The sequence below is a fragment of the Lepisosteus platostomus genome, chromosome 1 (genome assembly GCF_059453375.1).
Source record: "Lepisosteus platostomus isolate fLepPlt1 chromosome 1, fLepPlt1.hap1, whole genome shotgun sequence".
NCBI lineage: Eukaryota > Metazoa > Chordata > Actinopteri > Semionotiformes > Lepisosteidae > Lepisosteus > Lepisosteus platostomus.
In genome coordinates, this window is record NC_142611.1 from 62352615 (window position 1) to 62380489 (window position 27875).

At 55.8% G+C, this 27875-nt stretch overlaps 1 protein-coding gene across 2 annotated transcripts; it reads right to left on the reverse strand.

Moving 5' to 3' along the window:
- Window positions 1-27554, reverse strand: acvrl1 (activin A receptor like type 1). 2 transcript variants are annotated; one of them, XM_088633382.1, is made up of 10 exons: window positions 26704-27547; window positions 18101-18157; window positions 7812-8063; window positions 5397-5587; window positions 4589-4688; window positions 3838-3984; window positions 3036-3311; window positions 2660-2857; window positions 881-1011; window positions 1-150 (listed from the first exon to the last, which is right to left on the reverse strand). In XM_088633382.1, the coding sequence occupies exons 2-10, from the start codon at window positions 18153-18155 to the stop codon at window positions 16-18; spliced, it is 1485 nt and encodes a 494-aa protein (XP_088489508.1). In that variant the 5' UTR covers window positions 18156-18157; window positions 26704-27547; the 3' UTR covers window positions 1-15. The 2 variants fall into 2 exon arrangements, with proteins under 2 accessions (XP_088489508.1, XP_088489509.1); XM_088633383.1 differs by lacking the exon at window positions 7812-8063 and having other exon boundaries at window positions 26704-27554.
- Between the last annotated feature and the right edge of the window lie 321 nt (window positions 27555-27875).

A 27875-nucleotide genomic window follows, 5' to 3' on the forward strand; every position in this document is an offset into this window, starting at 1 on the left:
TTGGCCTGGGGAGCACTAGATGTCCAGCTTGAGTTTGTCGGGGGACTGGTCCAGCTTGGACAGCGTCTTCCTGATGCGCAGCGCGGTGAGCCGGGCAGTGGGGCTCTGGAACCAGCACTCCTTCATGAGCCTGGTGATGGCGGACAGCGTCTGGACAGACAGACAGATGGATGGACGGACAATTCAGTGAGAGGGACAGTTGGGCAGTATAGTCATGTGGACAAATATTTCAGTCAGATGGACAGACAGACTGATGGCCAGACGGACAAACAGTGAATTAACTGCACAAAATGAACAGACAGTTAAGTTAGACGGACAGATAGACAAGAAGCCAGACAGATCTTCAATCAGATGGACAGTCTGACGGACAAACGGATAGTTCAGTCAGAGTTCAGACAGCTGGAAGCTCGTTTGTCTGTACATTACCTTGGTAATTCTGACTTTTTTATTTAAATTTCTTGGAACCATTTCATTCTGAAAAGTCTTGGACTTCAATCTACTGTGCATGCGCCCTCCGCCTACCTGGGCCTGTAATGTAACTCTACAGTCTTCCCTGCCCAAGAGAGCAGAATTCCACATGTCCAGAATCCTCTAAGGCACTAACAAGGTCAGCCCAGTGGACTTCTCCAGTCTCAACAGGGCAACACAGATCAGAAGACACAGGTGGAAACTACAGAAAACAGGAGGTGCTTCTTTACACAAAGGGTGGTGGGAGTGTGGAACAAGCGGCCCAGCCATGTTGTTTCAGCTGATACTCTGGTTTCTTAGTAACTGCTGGCTAAGATCCTTGGCTCAATTAGTGACTAACTACCAAGCGAGTAAGAGGGGCCGAAGGGCATCTCTCATTCGGGACCCTTCTGAGCAGCTCGGAGTGACTCACAGGGTGGGTGCAGAGCCGGTTGTGGACGCTGGGTCTCTGCTGGTCAACACACACCACCTTCTTCATCTCCTCGAAGCTGGGGTCCGACAGCACCGCGTCGAAGAAGGGGGGCCGGTAGTCCTCCACGATCCCTGGGGAGAGAGCAGAGTAGGCGAGTCCTGCAGGAGTGGAGAGCAAGTGGCCAGAGACAATCCTCTTTCAGCTACACTCCGGGACTCTGAACATCTCGCAAAAGTGAAAAGGCAGACCGGGCCATAGGACTGTCCCCAGAGTTGCCATGGAGTGACCTCGGCCAGGCCATAGAAACTGGACACAGGCTGACCTGGCTGTCCAGAGAGGACAGGCTCAGTGACCACAGCCTGGACATAGAAACTGGACACAGGCTGACCTGGCTGTCCAGAGAGGACATGCTGTGCTCCCACTGCCAGCCAGGAGAAGCAGAGACAGAGATGTACTTTCTGCTGCACTGTGACAAATACTCAGGGATTAGACAAACATTCTTCCCAAAATAACTAATCGAATCCAGAATTCCCACTCCTGCCAGAATCAGAACAGCTCCCAGTCCTACTGGGAGAGGGAACTCAATTTGGCTGCAGCCCAGTACGAGATCTCCTGTCACAGCCTGAGAAACAGAGAGTGAGTCTCTCAAGAAATAAGAATATTATTGTTCTAAATGTCTGCAAAAGATTTGCTAAATGTCATTGCTTTGACAGCGCTGTAATCCATCAGTCAGGCCAATAAAGGCCTTTGAGAAGCAGACAGAGAGAAAGAGAGGCAGGCTCTGGCACAGCTGACACACAGCTGTGCAAGCTGTGTGCAGTGGGAACCACAGCGCTCGGCACTCTGCTGGCCAGGCCAGCGAGCCATGCTGACCCCAGATAAGGCTGTTTATAATTAGTGCTATTCAGGACAGAGGGAGGGAGAGGGGTCAGAGCTGACAGCTCCCTGAATCCAGTCCTCTCTCACGCTCTGCCCTTTCTCCTCACTCAGAGCTGCATCTGTGTACTGATTCTGCATTCCTGTCTCTGCAGGGCAGCGTGTCCCAGGATAACAGAGTACAGACAGGCTGAGTGGCAGACAGAGACAGGACAGCACAACTACAACAACATGAATCAAAATCCACCAAATCACAACACAAGCCAAACACCTCACGACCTCGCCACTGGGACACACACAAGCACAACACAACCTGGAATGCTTCAGGACACTGGACAGACAACACACACTAGCTGAACAGTGCTGAAATAAACAGCAAAGAGAACCAAACTCTGACGAGGTGCAGGCTCACTGACCACAGCCTGGACATAGAAACTGGACACAGGCAGAACTGGCTGTCCAGAGAGGACAGGCTCAGTGACCACAGCCTGGACATAGAAACTGGACACAGAGAGACCTGGCTGTCCAGAGAGGACAGGCTCAGTGATCACAGCCTGGACATAGAAACTGGACACAGGCAGAACTGGCTGTCCAGAGAGGACAGGCTCAGTGACCACAGCCTGGACATAGAAACTGGACACAGACAGACCTGGCTGCCCAGAGTGGACAACTACGACTGGACATAGAGACAGACGTGTGGACAGATGGACAGACACACTGTAATAAAGCCCAGAGACAGACGTGTGGACGGATGGACAGATACACTATAATAAAGCCCAGAGACAGACACACTGTAATAAAGCCCAGAGACAGACGTGTGGACGGATGGACAGATACACTGTAATAAAGCCCAGGGACTTGATGAGGATGATGAGAAGACAGACCGTTGCGCTCTGCGCTTACCGTTGACGACGGTGCGGCGTGTGATCTCCCACAGGACCAGCCCCAGGGCCCAGATGTCAGTCTGCTTGTAGGACTCGAAGCAGTCGGTCCGGATGGACTCGTCCAGAACCTCCGGCGCCATGTAGCGCTTGGTGCCCACACGCGGGTTATTGCCAATGTCCAGATAGTCATTGGTCTGGGAGTGGATCACCGCCAGGCCTGAGCACACAGAGGAGAGAGGAGACACACGGCAGAGGGGGAGAAAGGAGTCAGTGGAGTGATGGAAAGAAAATTTATTTACGAACGGGTTTTCCACAAACAGGGCAGTAAAGAGAATGTAGGAACGTCTGGATATACAACTGGGCTCCCCGGCTGTGCCAGCCCCCTCCCCCCTCACCCAGGTCGGCGATGCAGCACTGCCGGTTCCTCTTGACCAGGATGTTGCGGCTCTTGAGGTCGCGGTGGGCGATGGCGGGCTTGCCCTGCGTGCTGAGGATCTCGGTGTGCAGGTGCACCAGCCCGCAGGCGATGGACAGGCAGAAGCGCAGGCAGCCCTCGGGATCCACGCTGGTGTTCTGCAGGAAGTCGTACAGCGAGCCCAGCTCGTGGAAGTGCGTGATGAGCCACAGCTGGGTGCTGGAGTTCTTGGAGGTCATGTCTGAGCCGATGAACCCTGTCAGCGAGGAGGAGAGGTTGTGATAGAGGCCCACTAACGTACTGACAAGAAATACACTTCCCTCAACATATTAGAACTTGGTGTTCTATAGGAGGAACCTAGTGTGTCTGAAGGACTGGGACTGTCTTGGCCCATAATCTCTTAGGACTGTAAAGAAGTAGCAAACCAGGCTTTTCCCTTATTATACAGTTCCACACTATGTAAACAAAAAGGGAGATACAAGAAACTTCCTAAGAGGCCAGGATTGTTGGTGTACGTGCCTCTGGCACACCATGGACAACAGCAGACCTGGATAATGTGGCAATTCAGATAGCCCCAAACGAAAACTCTTTTCATCATGAGGACAATCTGCAGACAAGGGCCCCCCCAGGACCAGGACTGGACACCCTATGGACACACTGTCCGCCAGGACCAGGACTGCACACCCTGCAGACACACTGACCCCCCAGGACCAGGACTGCACACCCTGTCTCAGTGGTTCCTGTCTGCCAGGGCATGAGTGACCATGAAGAGCAGGACTCACCCAGGATGTTGTCATGGCGGAGCTGCACGGTGTTGTAGATCTCAGTCTCGCGGAACCAGGACTGCTCGTCTCGCGAGGAGAAGATCTTCACCGCCACGTTCTCGCCCATCCACGTGCCGCGCCACACCTCGCCGTACCGGCCCTTCCCTGCAGCACACAGACACACGGTGCACCCCCATCACAGTCCTGCGGGCACTGTCAGCTGCGCTTACAACCAGGACTGGACACCCCGCAGACACACTGACCCCCCAGGACCAGGACTGGACACCCTGCAGACACACTGACCCCGCAGGACCAGGACTGGACACCCTGCAGACACACTGACCCCCCCAGGACCGGGACTGGACACCCCGCAGACACACTGACCCCCCAGGACCAGGACTGGACACCCTGCAGACACACTGACCCCCCCAGGACCGGGACTGGACACCCCGCAGACACACTGACCCCCCAGGACCGGGACTGGACACCCCGCAGACACACTGACCCCCCCAGGACCGGGACTGGACACCCCGCAGACACACTGACCCCCCAGGACTGGGACTGGACACCACGCAGACACACTGACCCCCCCAGGACCGGGACTGGACACCCCGCAGACACACTGACCCCCCAGGACCGGGACTGGACACCCCGCAGACACACTGACCCCCCAGGACTGGGACTGGACACCCCGCAGACACACTGACCCCCCCAGGACCGGGACTGGACACCCTGCAGACACACTGACCCCCCCAGGACCAGGACTCACCCACGCACTCCACCAGGGAGATCTGGCGTGCCACTGTGCGCTGGACCAGGTAGGGCAGACCCGTGCCGCTGCCTGAGGTGCAGAACTCGTCGAACATGTCCTGTGAACAGAGACACGGGCACATCAGAACCTGCCCTGCAGTCTGCTTTCAGTGGCTTTCATCCACTGTCAGAACGTGGTCCACCATGGTGACCCTGGTGTCCTGGGAACACAGAGCGAGTGAAGACCAGAGCACTGCAGGGCTCTCACATGCTCAGCTCCCCTGACCAGTGTGTCTCTGGAAGGTGGGAGGAAACCACAACAGACCTGGGAAGAACATGCAAACACCCCACAGAAGGTGATCCACAGTGTAATCAAAACCAGGACCCAAGAGCTGTGAGGTGGAAGCACAAACTGCCTCCCTGTCATTCTGTCGCCCAGAATTGGGGAAACATTTCTGTTAACTACGGTATTGACCCCAGTATTAAATACAGCTCCTCTGCCCTTAACGAGGCTCCAGACCCCAGTATTAAATACAGCTCCTCTCCCCTTAACGAGGCTCCAGAACCCCAGTATTAAATACAGTGTGTTCAGAATCTCAATGTGCTCAGGCTGTGTGTGTTCAGGCTCTCAGTGTGCTCTGTGTGTTCAGAATCTCAATGTGCTCAGGTGGTGTGTGTTCAGGTTCTCAGTGTGCTCTGTGTGTTCAGGCTCTCAGTGTCCTCTGTCTGTTCAGACTCTCAGTGTGCTCTGTGTGTTCAGGCTCTCAGTGTGCTCTGTGTGTTCAGGCTCTGGGGGCGCTGGGCGACTGGCGGCCGGCGGCTCTTACCCCATAGGTGCCATCCCCTCCGCAGGGCACCTTCTCCTTGACGTCGTCCGGGTCGTCCAGGGGTGGTAACCGGCGGCACCGGCGGCGGATCAGGAACCTCCAGGCCAGGCAGAAGATCCCCAGCGACAGGACGAACAGGAGCAGAAAGGAGACCGACAGCGCCACCACCAGGCTGCTGCTACGATCTTGATCTGCATTTGGACACACAGGCACAGAGAGAGGGGGCTGGACATCAGGGGTCACCCAACCACAGAGAGAGGAGGCTGGACGTCAGGAGTCACCCAACCACAGAGAGAGGGGGCTGGACGTCAGGGGTCACCCAACCACAGAGAGAGGGGGCTGGACGTCAGGGGTCACCCAACCACAGAGAGAGGAGAGAGAGGCTCTGGCCCACCTGGCTTGTTCAATTAGTAATAGTGATCATTCAGAGTTTATGGCATTTAAACAGCACGACTCATCCCACAGGATACCAAAGCCCTTCACACACAGGAGGGGACCCAGTTCCTCCCCAGTGAAGAGCAGCCCCTCCTGGGAGACACACTGCAGCCCCAGTGCACAGCAGCTCAGGGCAGGAGAGAGACACTGCTGCTCCAGGGGGTGAAGGGAGGACAGACTGTGCAGGAGCAGAGTGGGGTTTATCCAGGACACTGGGGTGACACCCCCACTCTTACAAGCAGGGTCCTGGGATCTTCAGAGAGCAGGGAGTCAGGACCTCAGGTTAATGTGTCATCTGAAGGACAGCGCCTCCTACAGCACGGAGTCCCCCATCACCACACTGGTCACTGGTTCAGAAATTCTGGACCAGAGTGAAGAGCCCCACCTACAGGCCCTACACCCTTGCAGCAGAGACCTGGTTTTCCTTAGAGCTCTCCCATCTTCATACTGACCCGGCCCAAGCTACAAGGTGTTAAATAGCTGCTAAGGGTTTGATCCCCGAATATCTGCCAGAAGCTTCGGGGTGGACTCTGGACAGCCTACATCAGTGATCCAGCCAGAGCCTGTTTACGGAGGACTGTGGGAATCAGCCGCTGTGCACAGACACGCTGATGGCACCCAACCCTGCACAAACGCATGTTTCTGTGGCCAAACAGAAAGTCGCAGGCTGTTGGATTGGCAGATATATTTTCTCTGACAATCGTTGACTCCAGACAACATTTTCTGAGTTCTCTGCACACCTTCTCCCGATCCCTCCCAAGGATTCTCTTCATTTCCTGTTTCTTCACTTCCTGGTGAATTTTATTTTCTGTATCTGCTCCAAGTGCAAAGGTTATCAGCTTTTACTGGTCCTTCATAACCTATTGTACTCTACAGTTAATGCACATTTGGTCATAGTTTCCCAAACATTTTCCAGAAAAGTATATTTTGGTGCATTTTTCCATGACTTTTCCAGGCCTGGAAATTAAGTCTGCAGTTTCTCCAGGAAGCCAAGGTTGACCTCTGTCTGCTTGCTGCCTGGCAGAGTGACCACCTTGCAGTACTAGCCGCAGACACTAGGTGTCAGCACTTCCCCCTTTTCCGCACAGGAGGCGCTTTGGCAGACAGGCTGAAGCAGTCTAGGAGCACGGCCCTTGGAACAGGGTTATGAAATTGCTCTTAAATGAGAAATATAAACTGTCAGATTACAATATACTCTTGCTTAACTGCATACTCTCACTTGCTTTCCCTGCAGAAAAATAACAAAAAGTATTACAGAAGTGTATTATAATATTTGTATCTCTTTTGCACTAATATGATAAAAATGACTAGAGTATTTAGCTTTGGCCAATAATAAACTGTGTATGAAATCTAATCCACGGTGACCATCCTGAAAAGATCAGGAACACTGATCAGCTGACCAGTAGGTGGGGCTCTTCACTCTGGTCCAGAATTTCTGAACCAGTGACCAGTGTGGTGATGGGGGACTCCGTGCTGTAGGAGGCGCTGTCCTTCAGATGACACATTAACCTGAGGTCCTGACTCCCTGCTCTCTGAAGATCCCAGGACCCTGCTTGTAAGAGTGGGGGTGTCACCCCTGTGTCCTGGATAAACCCCACTCTGCTCCTGCACAGTCTGCCCTCCCTTCACCCCCTGGAGCAGCAGTGTCTCTCTCCTGCCCTGAGCTGCTGTGCACTGGGGCTGCAGTGTGTCTCCCAGGAGGGGCTGGGTCCCCTACTGTGTGTGTTGCAAGATAACATGAACATTGTGTATGGATGAAAAAGGCTTCCGAGTCTCCTACTGAGCTGGACATCATTCAGTGAAGAAGGCCAGTCCCAGGCAGGACGCTTGCCGGTAGCGGTACCGACACCGATGATCCAGACACAACAAGGCCACCAGATGGCAGACTCGGGCGCCTCACACAGCTACTGGCACAGAGAGCAGAGCTGCTTGCACTCCTCCCAGCATGCAACTTCACCACAAGTGATGTCAAGCACCCACCACGCGGCGGGTCCTCCCCGCGCCGTGTGACGTTCGGCCTCATCTTGTTGGCGTTACAGAGGTCCGTGCTGCAGCACGTGGTGTAGATGCTGGGGTGGGTGTGGCACTGCAGCTTGGCGTCGCCCGAGAAGCAGCCCCTCTTCACCGCCCCGTCGTTCTCGGTGTGAAAGCACACTTCGCCCCTGCAGGTCCGGCCCTTGCACGTGCTCAGATGCTCGCAGGAGCACTCCACCCACTGCGGCGCCGCGGGGTCTGGGGGGAGAGAGAGCTCCTTTCCTGCACACAGCCTGGCAGGCTGGGGGCGCCGACGGGACGCCCGTCCACCGCAGGGCACACACACACTCACACACGTGCGATTTGGAGACGTCAATTTGCCCAAGCATGCACACCCAAACGCACATGCACACACACAGACATACACAGGCGTGCGCTTGCACCGTTATTTACAGATGTCAATCAACATGCATGCACGCTTGTGCGGCAATTTAGACTCCATTAGCCGGCACAGCATGTGTTTTCCAGGTGGAAGAAAATCAGACCACAAGGAAAAAAGCCAATGTAGACCCATGGGAACATGCAAACTCCACACAGAGGGTGTCCCAATCCAGAATTGAACCCAGGAGGCAAGAGCTGTGAAACAGCTACCCCTGTGCCAACCTTACACACTCCCTCCCTGCCAATATTGCATCAGCTCGCCTCATTGTGAACCCTGGCACTCTGTGGGACGTGACCTCTGGTACTGGCGCCTGTCAGACTAGCTGCTTCCTTCGTGGGGGCAGGGTGTAGTGAGGTGCAGCGAGCCACAGGGGGGCGCTCTGTTGCAGCGACTCAACACAATCAAAGCAGCACTGTGTGCTGAGCAGGTCTCTGGGAAGGCTGAGTCTATCCCTGCTGATCAGAGGTTCCCAAAGCATACTGCGAAACCGTGATGAGCGCACAGGGCTTTTCTCTCCCAAGATGTGTTGTACATTTTCGGTCTTGTCTCTCTGCACCGGGGGGGATGGTGATGAAAGTGAGGAAGGAAGACGTCAGGCATGTGAGCAAGGGGGCAGGGCTGCGCTCTCTGGCTTGTGCGTGACAGAAGGAGCCGGAGAGGAAGTAAACAGGAAGCCGCGAGAAGACGCTGGGCAGGAGTCAGGAGAGAGCGACTGTCTCTGGGACTCCAGGACCTGGGGGAGGGGGGAGTCTGGGCGTCACACCTGGAGATTTATTCCACCCCCCCACACTCTTGCTTTATCGTCAAAATCAAACAGATTTCCTCCGAAGGTCTTTAAAGAAGGGAGTCTAAAAAACAGGTCTGAGAGACCCAGTCTGATCAGGAACATCCATTATCTGAAAGCTTCTTGTTCCTGGTAAGGGCAGTGGGAGCCCAGAGCCTGTCCTGAAAGCACAAGGCACAGGGACGGGCTACACCCTCACACCCAGGACACCTGGACGGGCTACACCCTCACACCCAGGACACAGGGACGGGCTTCACCCTCACACCCAGGACACCTGGACGGGCTACACCCTCACACCCAGGACACAGGGACGGGCTACACCCTCACACCCAGGACACAGGGACGGGCTACACCCTCACACCCAGGACACCTGGACGGGCTACACCCTCACACCCAGGACACAGGGACGGGCTACACCCTCACACCCAGGACACAGGGACGGGCTACACCCTCACACCCAGGACACCTGGACGGGCTACACCCTCACACCCAGGACACAGGGACGGACTACACCCTCACACCCAGGACACAGGGACGGGCTACACCCTCACACTCAGGGCACAGGGACGGGCTACACCCTCACACCCAGGACACAGGGACGGGCTACACCCTCACACCCAGGACACAGGGACGGACTACACCCTCACACCCAGGACACAGGGACGGGCTACACCCTCACACCCAGGACACCTGGACGGGCTACACCCTCACACCCAGGACACCTGGACGGGCTACACCCTCACACCCAGGACACCTGGACGGGCTACACCCTCACACCCAGGACACAGGGACGGGCTACACCCTCACACCCAGGACACCTGGACGGGCTACACCCTCACACCCAGGACACAGGGACGGGCTACACCCTCACACCCAGGACACAGGGACGGGCTTCACCCTCACACCCAGGACACAGGGACGGACTACACCCTCACACCCAGGACACAGGGACGGACTACACCCTCACACCCAGGGCACAGGGACGGGCTTCACCCTCACACCCAGGACACCTGGACGGGCTACACCCTCACACCCAGGACACAGGGACGGACTACACCCTCACACCCAGGACACAGGGACGGGCTACACCCTCACACCCAGGACACAGGGACGGGCTACACCCTCACACCCAGGGCACAGGGACGGGCTACACCCTCACACCCAGGACACAGGGACGGGCTACACCCTCACACCCAGGGCACAGGGACGGGCTACACCCTCACACCCAGGACACAGGGACGGGCTACACCCTCACACCCAGGACACCTGGACGGGCTACACCCTCACACCCAGGACACAGGGACGGGCTACACCCTCACACCCAGGACACCTGGACGGGCTACACCCTCACACCCAGGACACCTGGACGGGCTACACCCTCACACCCAGGACACAGGGACGGGCTACACCCTCACACCCAGGACACCTGGAAGGGCTACACCCTCACACCCAGGGCACAGGGACGGGCTACACCCTCACACCCAGGACACAGGGACGGGCTACACCCTCACACCCAGGACACAGGGACGGGCTACACCCTCACACCCAGGGCACAGGGACGGGCTACACCCTCACACCCAGGACACAGGGACGGGCTACACCCTCACACCCAGGACACAGGGACGGGCTACACCCTCACACCCAGGACACAGGGACGGGCTACACCCTCACACCCAGGACACCTGGACGGGCTACACCCTCACACCCAGGACACAGGGACGGGCTTTACCCTCACACCCAGGACACCTGGACGGGCTACACCCTCACACCCAGGGCACAAGGACGGGCTACACCCTCACACCCAGGACACAGGGACGGGCTACACCCTCACACCCAGGACACCTGGACGGGCTACACCCTCACACCCAGGACACAGGGACGGGCTACACCCTCACACCCAGGACACAGGGTCGGGCTACACCCTCACACCCAGGACACCTGGACGGGCTACACCCTCACACCCAGGACACCTGGACGGACTACACCCTCACACCCAGGACACCTGGACGGACTACACCCTCACACCCAGGACACCTGGACGGGCTACACCCTCACACTCAGGGCACAGGGACGGGCTACACCCTCACACTCAGGGCACAGGGACGGGCTACACCCTCACACCCAGGACACCTGGACGGGCTACACCCTCACACCCAGGACACCTGGACGGGCTACACCCTCACACCCAGGACACAGGGACGGGCTACACCCTCACACCCAGGACACAGGGACGGGCTACACCCTCACACCCAGGACACCTGGACGGGCTACACCCTCACACCCAGGGCACAGGGACAGGCTACACCCTCACACCCAGGGCACAGGGACGGGCTACACCCTCACACCCAGGACACAGGGACGGGCTACACCCTCACACCCAGGACACAGGGACGGGCTACACCCTCACACCCAGGACACCTTGAAGGGCTACACCCTCACACCCAGGACACCTGGACGGGCTACACCCTCACACCCAGGACACCTGGACGGACTACACCCTCACACCCAGGACACCTGGACGGGCTACACCCTCACACTCAGGGCACAGGGACGGGCTACACCCTCACACTCAGGGCACAGGGACGGGCTACACCCTCACACCCAGGACACCTGGACGGGCTACACCCTCACACCCAGGACACCTGGACGGGCTACACCCTCACACCCAGGACACAGGGACGGGCTACACCCTCACACCCAGGACACAGGGACGGGCTACACCCTCACACCCAGGACACCTGGACGGACTACACCCTCACACCCAGGGCACAGGGACAGGCTACACCCTCACACCCAGGGCACAGGGACGGGCTACACCCTCACACCCAGGACACAGGGACGGGCTACACCCTCACACCCAGGACACAGGGACGGGCTACACCCTCACACCCAGGACACCTTGAAGGGCTACACCCTCACACCCAGGACACCTGGACGGGCTACACCCTCACACCCAGGACACAGGGACGGGCTACACCCTCACACCCAGGACACAGGGACGGGCTACACCCTCACACCCAGGACACAGGGACGGGCTACACCCTCACACCCAGGACACCTGGACGGACTACACCCTCACACCCAGGACACCTGGACGGGCTACACCCTCACACCCAGGGCACAGGGACGGGCTACACCCTCACACCCAGGACACCTTGAAGGGCTACACCCTCACACCCAGGACACAGGGACGGGCTACACCCTCACACCCAGGACACAGGGACGGGCTACACCCTCACACCCAGGACACCTTGAAGGGCTACACCCTCACACCCAGGACACCTGGACGGGCTACACCCTCACACCCAGGACACAGGGACGGGCTACACCCTCACACCCAGGACACAGGGACGGGCTACACCCTCACACCCAGGACACCTTGAAGGGCTACACCCTCACACCCAGGACACAGGGACGGGCTACACCCTCACACCCAGGACACAGGGACGGACTACACCCTCACACCCAGGACACCTGGACGGGCTACACCCTCACACCCAGGACACCTGGAAGGGCTACACCCTCACACCCAGGACACCTGGAAGGGCTACACCCTCACACCCAGGGCACAGGGACGGGCTACACCCTCACACCCAGGACACAGGGACGGGCTTCACCCTCACACCCAGGACACAGGGACGGGCTACACCCTCACACCCAGGACACCTGGACGGGCTACACCCTCACACCCAGGACACAGGGACGGGCTTCACCCTCACACCCAGGACACCTGGACGGCTACACCCTCACACCCAGGGCACAGGGACGGGCTTCACCCTCACACCCAGGGCACAGGGACGGGCTACACCCTCACACTCAGGGCACAGGGACGGGCTACACCCTCACACCCAGGACACAGGGACGGGCTACACCCTCACACCCAGGACACAGGGACGGGCTACACCCTCACACCCAGGACACAGGGACGGGCTACACCCTCACACCCAGGACACCTGGACGGGCTACACCCTCACACCCAGGGCACAGGGAGAGGCTACACCCTCACACCCAGGGCACAGGGACGGGCTACACCCTCACACCCAGGACACAGGGACGGGCTACACCCTCACACCCAGGACACAGGGACGGGCTACACCCTCACACCCAGGACACCTTGAAGGGCTACACCCTCACACCCAGGACACAGGGACGGGCTACACCCTCACACCCAGGACACAGGGACGGGCTACACCCTCACACCCAGGACACCTGGACGGGCTACACCCTCACACCCAGGACACCTGGACGGACTACACCCTCACACCCAGGACACCTGGACGGGCTACACCCTCACACCCAGGGCACAGGGACGGGCTACACCCTCACACCCAGGACACCTTGAAGGGCTACACCCTCACACCCAGGACACAGGGACGGGCTACACCCTCACACCCAGGACACAGGGACGGGCTACACCCTCACACCCAGGGCACCTGAACGGGCTACACCCTCACACCCAGGACACCTGGACGGGCTACACCCTCACACCCAGGACACCTGGACGGGCTTCACCCTCACACCCAGGACACCTGGACGGGCTTCACCCTCACACCCAGGACACCTGGACGGGCTACACCCTCACACCCAGGGCACAGGGACGGGCTACACCCTCACACCCAGGACACAGGGACGGGCTACACCCTCACACCCAGGACACAGGGACGGGCTACACCCTCACACCCAGGACACCTTGAAGGGCTACACCCTCACACCCAGGACACAGGGACGGGCTACACCCTCACACCCAGGACACAGGGACGGGCTACACCCTCACACCCAGGACACCTTGAAGGGCTACACCCTCACACCCAGGACACCTGGACGGGCTACACCCTCACACCCAGGACACAGGGACGGGCTACACCCTCACACCCAGGACACAGGGACGGGCTACACCCTCACACCCAGGGCACAGGGACGGGCTACACCCTCACACCCAGGACACAGGGACGGGCTACACCCTCACACCCAGGACACAGGGACGGGCTACACCCTCACACCCAGGACACCTTGAAGGGCTACACCCTCACACCCAGGACACAGGGACGGGCTACACCCTCACACCCAGGACACAGGGACGGGCTACACCCTCACACCCAGGACACCTTGAAGGGCTACACCCTCACACCCAGGACACCTGGACGGGCTACACCCTCACACCCAGGACACAGGGACGGGCTACACCCTCACACCCAGGACACAGGGACGGGCTACACCCTCACACCCAGGACACCTTGAAGGGCTACACCCTCACACCCAGGACACAGGGACGGGCTACACCCTCACACCCAGGACACAGGGACGGACTACACCCTCACACCCAGGACACCTGGACGGGCTACACCCTCACACCCAGGACACAGGGACGGACTACACCCTCACACCCAGGACACAGGGACGGGCTACACCCTCACACCCAGGACACCTGGACGGGCTACACCCTCACACCCAGGACACAGGGACGGACTACACCCTCACACCCAGGGCACAGGGACGGACTACACCCTCACACCCAGGACACAGGGACGGGCTACACCCTCACACCCAGGACACCTGGACGGGCTACACCCTCACACCCAGGACACAGGGACGGGCTACACCCTCACACCCAGGGCACAGGGACGGACTCTCACACATGCGTAACCTAACCAGCCTGTCTTTGGAAGGTGGGAGGAAACCAGAGCACCTGCAGGAAACCCGTGTGGGCCTGGCCAGAACATGCAAAGTCGCAGAGATGAAGCCCTGTCCAGAATCCAGCCCAGGATTAGCTTTGCTAACTGCCCTGCCAGTGTGCCTGTTTTTCCTGATCAGGCAGCTGTCCATGTGGCAGACAGTGGTGCATCAGTGTCCTGAACCCAGACAATGAAACACCCTCAGGTTCAAGGAGCACCGGAGGGGGAAACTGGGGTATTCTTTTCTCTGAATGTGCTGTGTGCAAGCGTGCTGGTACTATCTGCACTGCAACTGCCTCGTGTGCCCCGAAAACAAAAAATAGAGAGCGATCAATAGCAATGCAAATGCAAAATTAGATATTGGATCCAAGTCTTGTGTGGTATGGTGGTGCAGTGGCCAGCATTGCTGCCTCACAGTGCTGGGGTCCTGGGTTCAGTTCTGGACATGGGGTGCTGTCTGTGTGGAGTCTGCATGTTCTCCCTGTGTTTGTGTGGTTTTCCTCGCGGTGCTCTGGTTTCCTCCCACAGTCCACAGCTAGGTAAGTTAATTGGCTTCTGGGAAAATCAGCCCGGGTGTGAGTGTGTTTCCTGTGATGGACTGGTGTCCTGTCCAGGGTGTACCCTGCCTTAAGCCCACTGCTTGTCAGGAAAGACTCCAGCTCCCCAGTGGCACTGTTTTGGATGAATCGATTAAGAAAATGGATGGATGAAGATCCAAGTCTAAAAAATCCTCAGTGGTGCAGATAATGTCACCCAGGGGGACTCACACTGTCGCGAAACAGGGACATGGGGTCACTAACATAAAGTAAGAGGGAGTTACACAAAGAGTTGTGGGTGTCTGGAACAGCTAGGTGGTCAATGTCCACACTCTGGGCTGAGGTTTTAGACACTCTCCTCCAGACCGATGGAAAAAGGAGGAGAGTGCGTCTCTCACAAAGTTCCTTGCAGTTCCTGGGAAGTCGCAGGAGGGCACTGTTTTGCTGGGCGTAGGGAGAGCCCTTGTAGATGATTCTGAACTGGACACTGCCTCTCGGAGAGTCCCGGGTTAGCGACATGACCCGGGCTCGAATTGTGAGCCTGGATCACAACCTCGCACTCTGAGTGAGTACCTGTGCCAGATAAACACTACAGGATTCCCCCTCTGAAGACACCATTTGACACTTGACCCCCAGCACAGGGTAACCCCCTGGTAAGCAGGCGTGCACCCTGATACTCCCTGACGATTCGGGCAGCTCGTAGGCATGGAGTGGCCCTGTCCAGGTCTGCTCTGGGGGGGCGCAGAGATTTATAGTGCCGGGCAAAGCAGGAAGACAAAGACTTCCTCTCTGAGCCATTGTGCTGCTCTGATAAGGCCACATCTCGAAATCTGCAAGGAGTTGATCTGCCCCGCTTACACACACACTACTCTTCAACACACACTCCTCCAACACACACACTGTTCCACAGCATACACACACACTCCTCCAACACACACACTGTTCCACAGCATACACACACACTCCTCCAACACACACACTGTTCCACAGCATACACACACACTCCTCCAACACACACACTGTTCCACAGCATACACACACACTCCTCCAACACACACACTGTTCCACAGCATACACACACACTCCTCCAACACACACACTGTTCCACAGCATACACACACACTCCTCCAACACACACACACTCCTCCAACACACACACTGACTGTTCTACAGCACACACACACTCCTCCAACACACACACTGTTCCACAGCATACACACACACTCCTCCAACACACACACTGTTCCACAGCATACACACACACTCCTCCAACACACACACTGACTGTTCTACAGCACACACACACTCCTCCAACACACACACACTGTTCCACAGCATACACACACACTCCTCCAACACACACACTGTTCCACAGCATACACACACACTCCTCCAACACACACACTGTTCCACAGCATACACACACACTCCTCCAACACACACACTGACTGTTCTACAGCACACACACACTCCTCCAACACACACACACTGTTCCACAGCATACACACACACTCCTCCAACACACACACACTCCTCCAACACACACACTGACTGTTCTACAGCACACACACACTCCTCCAACACACACACTGACTGTTCTACAGCACACACACACTCCTCCAACACACACACACTGTTCCACAGCATACACACACACTCCTCCAACACACACACTGTTCCACAGCATACACACACACTCCTCCAACACACACACTGTTCCACAGCATACACACACACTCCTCCAACACACACACTGTTCCACAGCATACACACACACTCCTCCAACACACACACTGTTCCACAGCATACACACACACTCCTCCAACACACACACTGACTGTTCTACAGCACACACACACTCCTCCAACACACACACTGTTCCACAGCATACACACACACTCCTCCAACACACACACTGTTCCACAGCATACACACACACTCCTCCAACACACACACTGACTGTTCTACAGCACACACACACTCCTCCAACACACACACACTGTTCCACAGCATACACACACACTCCTCCAACACACACACTGTTCCACAGCATACACACACACTCCTCCAACACACACACTGTTCCACAGCATACACACACACTCCTCCAACACACACACTGACTGTTCTACAGCACACACACACTCCTCCAACACACACACACTGTTCCACAGCATACACACACACTCCTCCAACACACACACACTCCTCCAACACACACACTGACTGTTCTACAGCACACACACACTCCTCCAACACACACACACTGTTCCACAGCATACACACACACTGTTCCACAGCATACACACTTTTCCAACACACACACACTGTTCCACAGCATACACACACACTGTTCCACAGCATACACACTCCTCCAACACACACACTGACTGTTCTACAGCACACACACACTCCTCCAACACACACACACTGTTCCACAGCATACACACACACTGTTCCACAGCATACACACTCCTCCAACACACACACTGTTCCACAGCATACACACTCCTCCAACACACACACTGACTGTTCTACAGCACACACACACTCCTCCAACACACACACACTGTTCCACAGCATACACACACACTGTTCCACAGCATACACACTCCTCCAACACACACATTGACTGTTCTACAGCACACACACACTCCTCCAACACACACACACTGTTCCACAGCATACACACACACTGTTCCACAGCATACACACTCCTCCAACATACACACTGACTGTTCTACAGCACACACACACTGTTCCACAGCACACACTCTCCTCCATGCGCACACCTGCTTGCAGTCACTCAGCCCACAGGACCACCTCTCCAGCCCTGCGATCTGCCACACTGTCAGACTTACCAGCCAGGCCTGCCATGAGGCAGAGGGACAGCACGGCCAGCAGAGGCACGCTCATCCCTGGGGAAACACAGGAGAGAGCAACGTTAGTGACACCCTGCTGAGAGCTCAGGGACTGGGAGAGACTGGGAGGCAGTGTGGGCTAGTGGGTAGAGCTGAGAGAGACTGGGAGGCAGTGTTGGCTAGTGGGTAGAGCTGAGAGAGAGAGGCAGTGTGGGCTAGAGGTTAGAGCTGAGAGAGAGGGAGGCAGTGTGGGCTAGAGGTTAGAGCTGAGAGAGAGAGGCAGTGTGGGCTAGAGGTTAGAGCTGAGAGAGGGAGGCAGTGTGGGCTAGAGGTTAGAGCTGAGAGAGAGAGGCAGTGTGGGCTAGAGGTTAGAGCTGAGAGAGAGAGGCAGTGTGAGCTAGAGGTTAGAGCTGAGAGAGAGAGGCAGTGTGGGCTAGAGGTTAGAGCTGAGAGAGAGGGAGGCAGTGTGGGCTAGTGGTTAGAGCTGAGAGAGGGAGGCAGTGTGGGCAAGAGGTTAGAGCTGAGAGAGAGGGAGGCAGTGTGGGCTAGAGGTTAGAGCTGAGAGAGGGAGGCAGTGTGGGCTAGAGGTTAGAGCTGAGAGAGGGAGGCAGTGTGGGCTAGAGGTTAGAGCTGAGACAGGGAGGCAGTGTGGGCTAGAGGTTAGAGCTGAGAGAGAGGGAGGCAGTGTGGGCTAGAGGTTAGAGCTGAGAGAGGGAGGCACTGTGGGCTAGAGGTTAGAGCTGAGAGAGGGAGGCAGTGTGGGAGGCAGTGTAGAGGTTAGAGCTGAGACAGGGAGGCAGTGTGGGCTAGAGGTTAGAGCTGAGAGAGAGGGAGGCAGTGTGGGCTAGAGGTTAGAGCTGAGAGAGGGAGGCAGTGTGGGCTAGAGGTTAGAGCTGAGAGAGGGAGGCAGTGTGGGCTAGAGGTTAGAGCTGAGAGAGGGAGGCAGTGTGGGCTAGAGGTTAGAGCTGAGAGAGGGAGGCAGTGTGGGCTAGAGGTTAGAGCTGAGAGAGGGAGGCAGTGTGGGCTAGAGGTTAGAGCTGAGAGAGGGAGGCAGTGTGGGCTAGAGGTTAGAGCTGAGAGAGGGAGGCAGTGTGGGCTAGAGGCTAGAGCTGGGACAGAGGGAGCGAGACAGGCAGTGTGGGGCCTGGAGGACAGCGGCAGGGCTTGGGGCTGCGGTCAGGGACAGTCCCCTGGTGACAGGGAGATGGAGACAGAGCCAGTGTGAGCGACAGGGCTCAGTGTGGGAGGACTGGGACGGGGGAGAGCTCTGTTCTGCTGCCCGGACGCCAGAGCCAAGCGCACCGGCGCTGTCCCACGCAGCTCTGCACCACGGGGCCGCCGACAATGCCAGGGAGGAAATGAGCTCCCCTCCAAAAAACAAACAACACCAGACCAATCTGTCTCCATGTCCCGTCTGCCCACTAATTGCCCCCCATCGGGGGTGGGGTGGGGGAGTTCTGAAAACTCATTGTCTGCTTTTCTCTTGCACGCTGTCTGCTCGTTTGAAACAGTTCTCTCACTGCAGTGCTTTCAGCTCGCAGGGTAAATACTGGTGTCTCGCTTCCTGTCGGAGAGGGGAGGTGGACACGCCCGTCTCCGCGGCAACCGGAGCCGGGTGTCCAGACTTGTTTAGATTTCGGCTGAGATGGGAAGTCACGCAGGCTGGGCATGTGTGTGTGCGTGGGGGCGCTGGGAAACATGCTCCTCCGTCTTTTGAGAGAGCAGATTCAGGAATTCCAACTGTCCCAGGGCCTGGCCACTGAAGCACGTCCGCCATCGCGGTTCTCCCCGCCTGACGGCAGCCGCGCCGTCTTTGTTTGGACCGGGGTGCGAGACGGGCCGCAGTGACGCTGCCCTGAGCCTCAGACGCTGTTCACGGCTCTGCTGCCCTCACTCTGCGTGTCTGCTCCCCGCAGAAACACAGGTCAGTCCTGTGCGTTTCAGTCCAGCGGCTGATCCCGACGCCCCTGTGCTCTGTTGTGTGAAAACTGTCCTTTCAGCTCTGTGGTCGGAGACGAGAGCTCCTGCTGACTGACCGGGAGCCCTGGACCACACCAGGCCAGCACGATGACCGGTACCCAGGGGCTCCTGGTCACTCATTGCGAGCTGCTCTCCACATCCCCACAGAGCCCTGCCTGCTGGCTGCTCGTGTCCAGCCGAGCCCGAGCTGCCGGGAGGGTGTTTGAGGAGACGCTGGTCAGTGAGACACGGGCAGCGAGGTGGCACAGCGGTCAGCATTGTTGCCTCACTGCGCTGAGGCTTCGGGTTCAATTCCTGTTCTCCCTGTGTTCACCTGGGTTTCTTCCCACAGTCACAAGACATGCTAGTAGGTTAATTGGCTTCTGGCAAAATTGGCCCTGGTGCAAGTAAGTGGGTTTGCGTGTGTGTGTTCCCTGTAATGGACCGGCGTCCCCTCCAAGATGTTCCCTGCCTTATGCCTGTTGCTTGCTGGGATAGGCTCCGGCTCCCATGACCCTGTCCTGGATGAAGTGGTTAGAAAACGGATGAATGGATAATTGATAATACTTCTAACCAGGCTCAACAGTGGTTTTTAGGTCACTGTACTTTTACTGAAGGGCATTTGTCCAGTAATCAACATTTATATATCTAATTAAGGAAGTAATTTGGTTTGGTTAGACCACAACCCAGAAGACACTGGGCTCTGCAGGAAGTGAGTCTGACACCCCTGGGGCCTGATGGATCTAGAGACATATAGTATGTGCTGTCTCCCCCTGACATCATAAAAAATAGATTCCCCCCCCCCCCGAAAAACTAAAGCTGTTTTGTTATTATGGAGATGACAAAGATCTCTCTCCCTAAATCAAAGCATCTGGGAATTGTTTGGGATCTGGACAATCAGCCTCAACACGGCTGCCCGCAGACAGCAGGCCCCAGCAGGGATTCGAGCAATCCTGATGAAAGAGGCCCCTGGCTCCTCTCCCTCTCTCCCACACGCGCTCCCACTTCCTCCGGTCGTGCCGAGATTCAGTCTGGCAAAACGACCAGAGCCTCCTGGGAATTCTACCCATTGTTCCACAGTTTTCTGTCCTTGGGAGTTTTGGCCAGCACACTGGGACTTGTTCCATATTGCGTTTTCTTTTCTGGGGTATTAGATCATGTGCGCCGGTACTGTCCACACTCAGCAGACAGGCAGGGAGAGGTGCGCAGAGCTGAGGATGGCTACACACAGCACATCTGTCCAGCCTGCTGTCCACTGTCTCCTTCTCCTCCATCGTCTCTCCCTCTTCTAGATCATCTCTCCCTCTCCTCCGTCTCTCTCTCCCTCTCCTCTGTCTCTCTCTCCCTCTCCATCATCTCTCCCTCTCCTCCGTCTCTCTCCCTCTCCATCATCTCTCCCTCTCCATCATCTCTCCCTCTCCTCCGTCTCTCCCTCTCTCCATCATCTCTCCCTCTCCTCTGTCTCTCTCTCCCTCTCCATCATCTCTCCTTCTCCTCCGTCTCTCTCCCTCTCCATCATCTCTCCCTCTCCTCCGTCTCTCTCCCTCTCCATCATCTCTCCCTCTCCTCCGTCTCTCTCTCCCTCTCCATCATCTCTCCCTCTCCTCCGTCTCTCTCCCTCTCCATCATCTCTCCCTCTCCTCTGTCTCTCTCTCCCTCTCCATCATCTCTCCCTCTCCTCCGTCTCTCTCCCTCTCCATCATCTCTCCCTCTCCTCCGTCTCTCTCTCCCTCTCCATCATCTCAAGACCTCTCCTCCAACTCTCTCTCCCTCTCCTCCGTCTCTCTCCCTCCATCATCTCTACCTCTCCTCCAACTCTCTCTCCCTCTCCTCCATCCTCTCTCTCCCTCTGCTCCATCAATTCAAACAGCTTTTTTGGCATGACTGGTAAATTACAGTGTTGCCAAAGCATATACAGTCAGTACAAGATCTGGAGACATTTACAATACAAATACATCATACAACACTGACCTTGTACTTCGTCAGAGTCTGTTTCTTTTTGCTGTTTCTCATCCTGATCAAATTTTCAGCTAGTGTGTGTTGTCCATTTAGAGTCCTGCAGCATTCCAGTTTGTGTTGTATGTGTGTGTATGTGCCAGTGGGTGAGGTAGTGTAGTGTATCTTGTGCTGTTGGGTGGTTGGTTTTGATTGGTGTTGTTTTAGGCAGGGTCTTGTGCTGGTAGGAATGCACAGCACTGTTTCTCACGTGGAACCACGATTTGACCAGTATTTGATTAGTAATGGATATTGGCCTAATTTGGACCTGCACATGGTTTTAGGAATTTTCCTCTGCACATGGAGGATGTTTCTACAGACCTCCATGAGCAGAGTTCCTATGGGATATTTGTCCCATTAAGTGTTATCCTGGTCTGTGAGTGGACCCCACACGTCCATCCAGCTTTCTCTCCCCCATCTCTCTCCTTTTTTTTCATCTCTCGCTGTCCTCCATCTCTCTGTCATCTCTCCCCCTTGCCACTCTCATGTTCTGAAGATGACCCCTACCCAGAGGTGCTCACGCTACACTACAGCCGGCCCTACTCTGCACAAAGGGATCTGAACCAGCCTTGCTGTCGAACATGGTGACCAGGGGTCTTTCAGGGAACAAATTGCAGATATCTGCCAGGATCAATAAGCTCTAGCTGGAACCCGTCTTATCTCCCTGTGCTCTGAACTCAGGCACTGCGGCCGTTAACTGTCCATTTGTTTTAAACAGTGGAAAGTGTCTCGGGCATCTCAGAAAATTAGTTTTCCCCACAGCAGTAAAAGTGCACAAGACCCCCAAAAAAAGTCCTGTTCTTAACACATCCATTAGATTATCTGTTTAATTTGCACTCCATTCTTTTTCGAATCCACTTTATCCAGCACAGGGTCACGGGAGAGCCAGAGCCTATCCCAGAAAGCAACAGGGAAAAGGCCGGGTACACCCTGGGCAGGACACCAGTTCATGCAGGGAAGACACACACACATTCGCACCAGGGCAAATTAACCCACCAGCATGTCTTTGTACTGTGGGAGGAAACCGGAGCACCTGGAGGAAACCCATGTCAACATGAGGAGAACATGCAAACTCCACCCAGAATGCACCCCAGGTCCATAATTGAACCCAGGGCTTCAGCACTCCAAGGCAGTAATGTTTACCGCTGAGCAACCATGCCACCCTCAGTTTAATTTCTTAATTAATAATAATTTAAACTACACAAGTCTCTCAGGTCTCAGTTTAATTGCTATGAGATGACAAGGGATGAGTTCACCAACGAGGAACAAAGCACGCCACTGTAAAGTTTACTTTTTAAAAAAAATACGTGGGCGTACAAGCAATCCAAACGCAATACTCAAAGGTTATTTAAATTCTGGAGTTCCCGAAGGGCTCAGCTGGCAAAGGTACTCAAACAGGCTGAGCTCTGTGATTGTGGGTCTGAGCCATGCTCATGCCACTAGCCGACTGTGACCGGCACTCCTCAAAGGGTGGAGCACAGCTGCCCATGTCTCTCTCCTCCAATCAGGCTGTGCTGCCTGAGACATGTGACTCAGAGATGGGCGGGGCGGTCTGCCTGCACTTCCTCTTCCTCACCTGTGTGAGGTCACAGGGGTCGGAAGTAGAGATCCGAGACTTGAAAAACCACACAGCCAGCGACTGCAGGTAGGGGAGGTAGCACAAAGCTTAAATGTAAAAGATCACTTAAAACTCTGCGGAGCTGTACGAAGAGCAACCCACTGGATGTGAACTGTGTGGAGAACTATCCGCAGAAGGAACTGGAATCACAGCCAAATTAATTACATCCGTCATTAAACTGTAGAAGGCTCTGCTGCCAGTACAGGAGCTGTGGCCCAGAAGACTGTCTGTATGTGTCCAACTGATACTGGGAGGAACGCTGGGAAGGCACCTTGGAGTATTGTGGCATAGAGCAACACCTCAATATCAATTTGATTTTAACTTCTGCACTGCTTCAATTTATTACCCTTGCGTGCAACCTTCTCACAACCCACTCAATGCTGTGCAAGCTCATGTACTGTATTCCCTTGTGAGAAGAGGGTAACATCACAGGACAGAGCAGTGAAGCCTAGCAAGACTGTCGTCAAAATACAATTCAGAGTAGTAATATTGTGGTAAAAGCACAATACAGCGTAGTAAAGCCCAGTGAGATCAGGGTAATAGCACAGTAGGGACAAGTATGGGTACGATGCTGTGGTCCAGTGTGGTAAAAGCCACACCAATGGTAAATGTAGTGTGTGGACTCACTCTGGTAGGCTGTGACATATGCATGGCCCTCTTGAGCTACTCTCAATCCCCCTCTCAGTCATTGGCCTTGAGTGAGTCAAGCTAACTTAGGGGTTTTCACTGCTATAAACAAATCAACAACTTTTTCAAAGGTGGACATTTTTTTTGTTGGTATATTTATCTTTTAGCTTTAAAGGTTTCATTAAAGGACTGTCCTACACTGACAGGCTGAAGGAACTGAGTCTCTTTAGTCTGAAGGGAGTGTCCTACACTGACAGGCTGAAGGAACTGAGTCTCTTTAGTCTGAAGGGGGTGTCCTACACTGACAGGCTGAAGGAACTGAGTCTCTTTAGTCTGAAGGGGGTGTCCTACACTGCTAGGCTGAAGGAACTGAATGGCTCTGTCTTGAACCTCAGTTGAAATTGAAGACTACGGGGGCACAGTGAATCCACAGTGAAACCAACCAGAGGACACAAGCTAACACAGGTTTTCATCACTTTTCATGATCTAACCGAGACCTTTATTGAGCTGATAACGTGACTCCAATTGAAAAGCAGCATACACTGGGGAGGGGGTGGGGGCAGGACATGGACTGGGATTTCAACCAAAGGACTCCAACCCCACTGCCGGGGAACCCCAGTCCAGCAGGTGTTGTTGATTCAAATCACTGATTTCAAAAGACCAGGAACAATTTCATTGTGATCCATCACGCAGGTGGTTTTGGTAGTGTCAGCTCTTTAGAGATCATCAGGGACTAAACTCCTACTATAGATTGGTGGCACGGTGGCAAAGTGGCTAGTACTGCTGCCTCGCGGCGCTGGGGCCCCGGGTTCAGTTCCGGACCTGGGGTGCAGTCTGTGTGGAGTTTGCATGTTTCCTCCAGGTGCTCCAGTTTCCTCCCACAGTCCAGAGACACGCTGGCTGGTTAATTGGCCCTGGTGTGAGTGTGTCTCAGTGTGTGCGTGGCCTGCGATGGACTGGTGAACCTTGCCTTGTGCCTCTTGCTTGCTGGGATAGGCTCTGGTTCCCCCACCACCCTGTACTGGATAAAGCACTTAGAATATGGAGGGATATGGAACGTACCTGTGATCAGCCCTAAAAGAACCACATTTCCTTGACTGCACAAACACCTGAACCGATCATTAACTCTTCCCTGCTCCCTGGCATTAGCACCAGGCGATTTGGGGAGAGCATGCTGTACTGGGGCTCCCCAGGACCAGGGGATAATGACCGTGGGTTGTAAGGATCCAGCACAATAATCCGATCACCTTTGTTCTCCTATATGGGTCTCCAGCCCTGGTCCTGTAGCGCCGGTGTGTCCAACTCGGTCTTAACGACCTCAATACGCAAACTGGACTAATTACCCAGCTTCTCCCAGCTTTGTGTGCTTTAACGAGAACGTGGAGAAACTGCACGCACAGCCGTTCCCCAGAACCAGCGCTGGACTGCCCGCGAGTTAGAAGCTGGACCCCAGCGATCTTCCTCGGACTGGGGCTCCCCCCTCTTCAGAGGAGAAGGGCGAGAATCAAGCAGCAGTTAGAGGGGAGATGAAGGAATCACAGAGTTTAGACTCTGGGATTAGATTTCTGAATTTAGGGAAGAATGTTTCTCTAATCCCAGAGTATCTGTCACAGTGCAGTAGGAAGTGCACCTCTGTCTCTATTTCTCCCCGCTGGCAGTGGGAGCACAGCCTGTCCTCTCTGTGTCGCCCAGTTTCTATGGCCAGGCTGTGGTCACTGAGCCTGTACTTCGTCAGGGTCTGTTTCTTTTTGCCGTTTCTTATTTTGGTCAAATATTCAGCTAGTGTTTATTGTCTGTTTAGGGTTCTGTAGCATTTCAGTTTATGTTGTGTTTGTGTGTCCCAGTGTGTGAGATATTGCTGTTTGATCTGTGCTGCGATGTGGTTGAGTCTGACTTGTGGTGCTCTAGCAGTGCTGTCCTGAGGCTGGCTGGTGTCGGTGTGGATTGGGTCAGTGAGCCTCAGGATCAGCTGGCTCAGGGGGCTCTGTTTTGGGCTCAGCTCTTGGCTCAGCAGGGCTTTGTGGTGGTAGGAATTTTGGTCGCTGTCTCTCTCGGTGGCACTGTCTCTCTCTCTCCATCAGTATTACTGTCTCTCTCAGTGCGTCCCTGACTGTCTCTCTCTCTCCACCAATATTAATGTCTTTCTCTATTACCGCCTACACATCTCTGACTGTCTCTCTCCATCAGTGTCACTGTCTCTCTAAGGGTGTCTTTGACTGTCTCTCCATCAGTTTTACTGTCTCTAACTATGTCTCTCTCCATCAGTATTACTGTCTCTCTCAGTGCGTCTCCGACTGTCTCTCTGTGTGTATGAGTCTTTCTCCAGGCGTGTCAGTGTCGCGCTACTGTCTCACTCTGTCCTGCAGTGTCGCTGACGGTCCCAGTCTCCGGGGTGCCGGGTTACCTGTGGTTGCGGCTCCGCGGCTCTCGGGAGAATCCAGTCTTCTCTCTTCCCTTCTTTCTCCGCGCTGGTCTTCAGGCGCTCCTCATTGCGAGAAAACGCCTCAAATGTCCGGTCTCCGTAGGAAGGAACACCAACAATCTGTCGAATTGAAACTGTTCTCGCTTCTCCCCGGGACCAGCGATTAGGTTGGTGGGAAACTCAGGAGCCCAGGAGCTGAAGGCTGAGAGGAATTCATCTTAACTCTCGGGTTTCTTTTTTCCTGAAGGCACGAATCTTGAAGTCTTCACATGATTAACAGCAGGCTTAAAGGCTAAAATCCGCCTTCAGCTCCTAAACCAGAGAATCCAGTTACAAAACCCTCCCACTGGGTCCCAGTGAAAACGCACACCAACTCAAGTTTTACAGCAGAAGCGCGGCGAGAGCGCCCGAGCTCGCTCCCGGGGAAGATGTCGGCGCGCTGTCCCAGAGTCCACGGCAGCGTGTGGCGTTGCGGACTGCGGGCCAGATGTTGCGAAAGTGTGTGGGTGCGTTGTGTTGTATTGGGAGGTGGGGTCCGGGTTATCTTCGTCCGCAATCTCTGCTGCCGATAAAGCGAGGCGGGCAAGCTCGGTCTGGACGGGGACCTGTCGCCATCCGCCCTCCCTCAGACACTGACAAACAGGCGCCCCCCCAACTCGGAGCTCCTCCGGCCCCGGCCGAAAGCGAAACGCTGCCGTGTTCCCGATGGCTCGGCCTGATTAGAGTCCCACCTCTTATTGTGTGTGACGGGGTCGCGGCGTGCGGAATGCGCGCTCTCTCTCTCTTTTTCTCTGCGCCGTTTTCCTGTTTCTCACCAGGGCCTCAGCTTTCCTCACAGTCTCCGGCACTGGCGTCGCCCACTCCGACAGCATAATGAGAACAACCCCAGAAGCACTCCGTCCGTGAAACGTGTTTTCCCTCACAAAGGCCCAGTCGGGAGAAACACACACACACACACATATATATATAGATTTGGAGATAGGGCTGTGTGTTTGCCTCAGTGACCCGTTGCATCAAACGGAGCAGGCGACCCATGGTGTGAGCCGTGTCCGAACCCCAGCAGCAGTACCGCCTGAGGCGGAAGCACCCTGGGTTGTGTTCCACACAGGCGTTGTGTGTGTCCCGGTGGGTGAGGCAGTGTTGTTTGCCTTGTG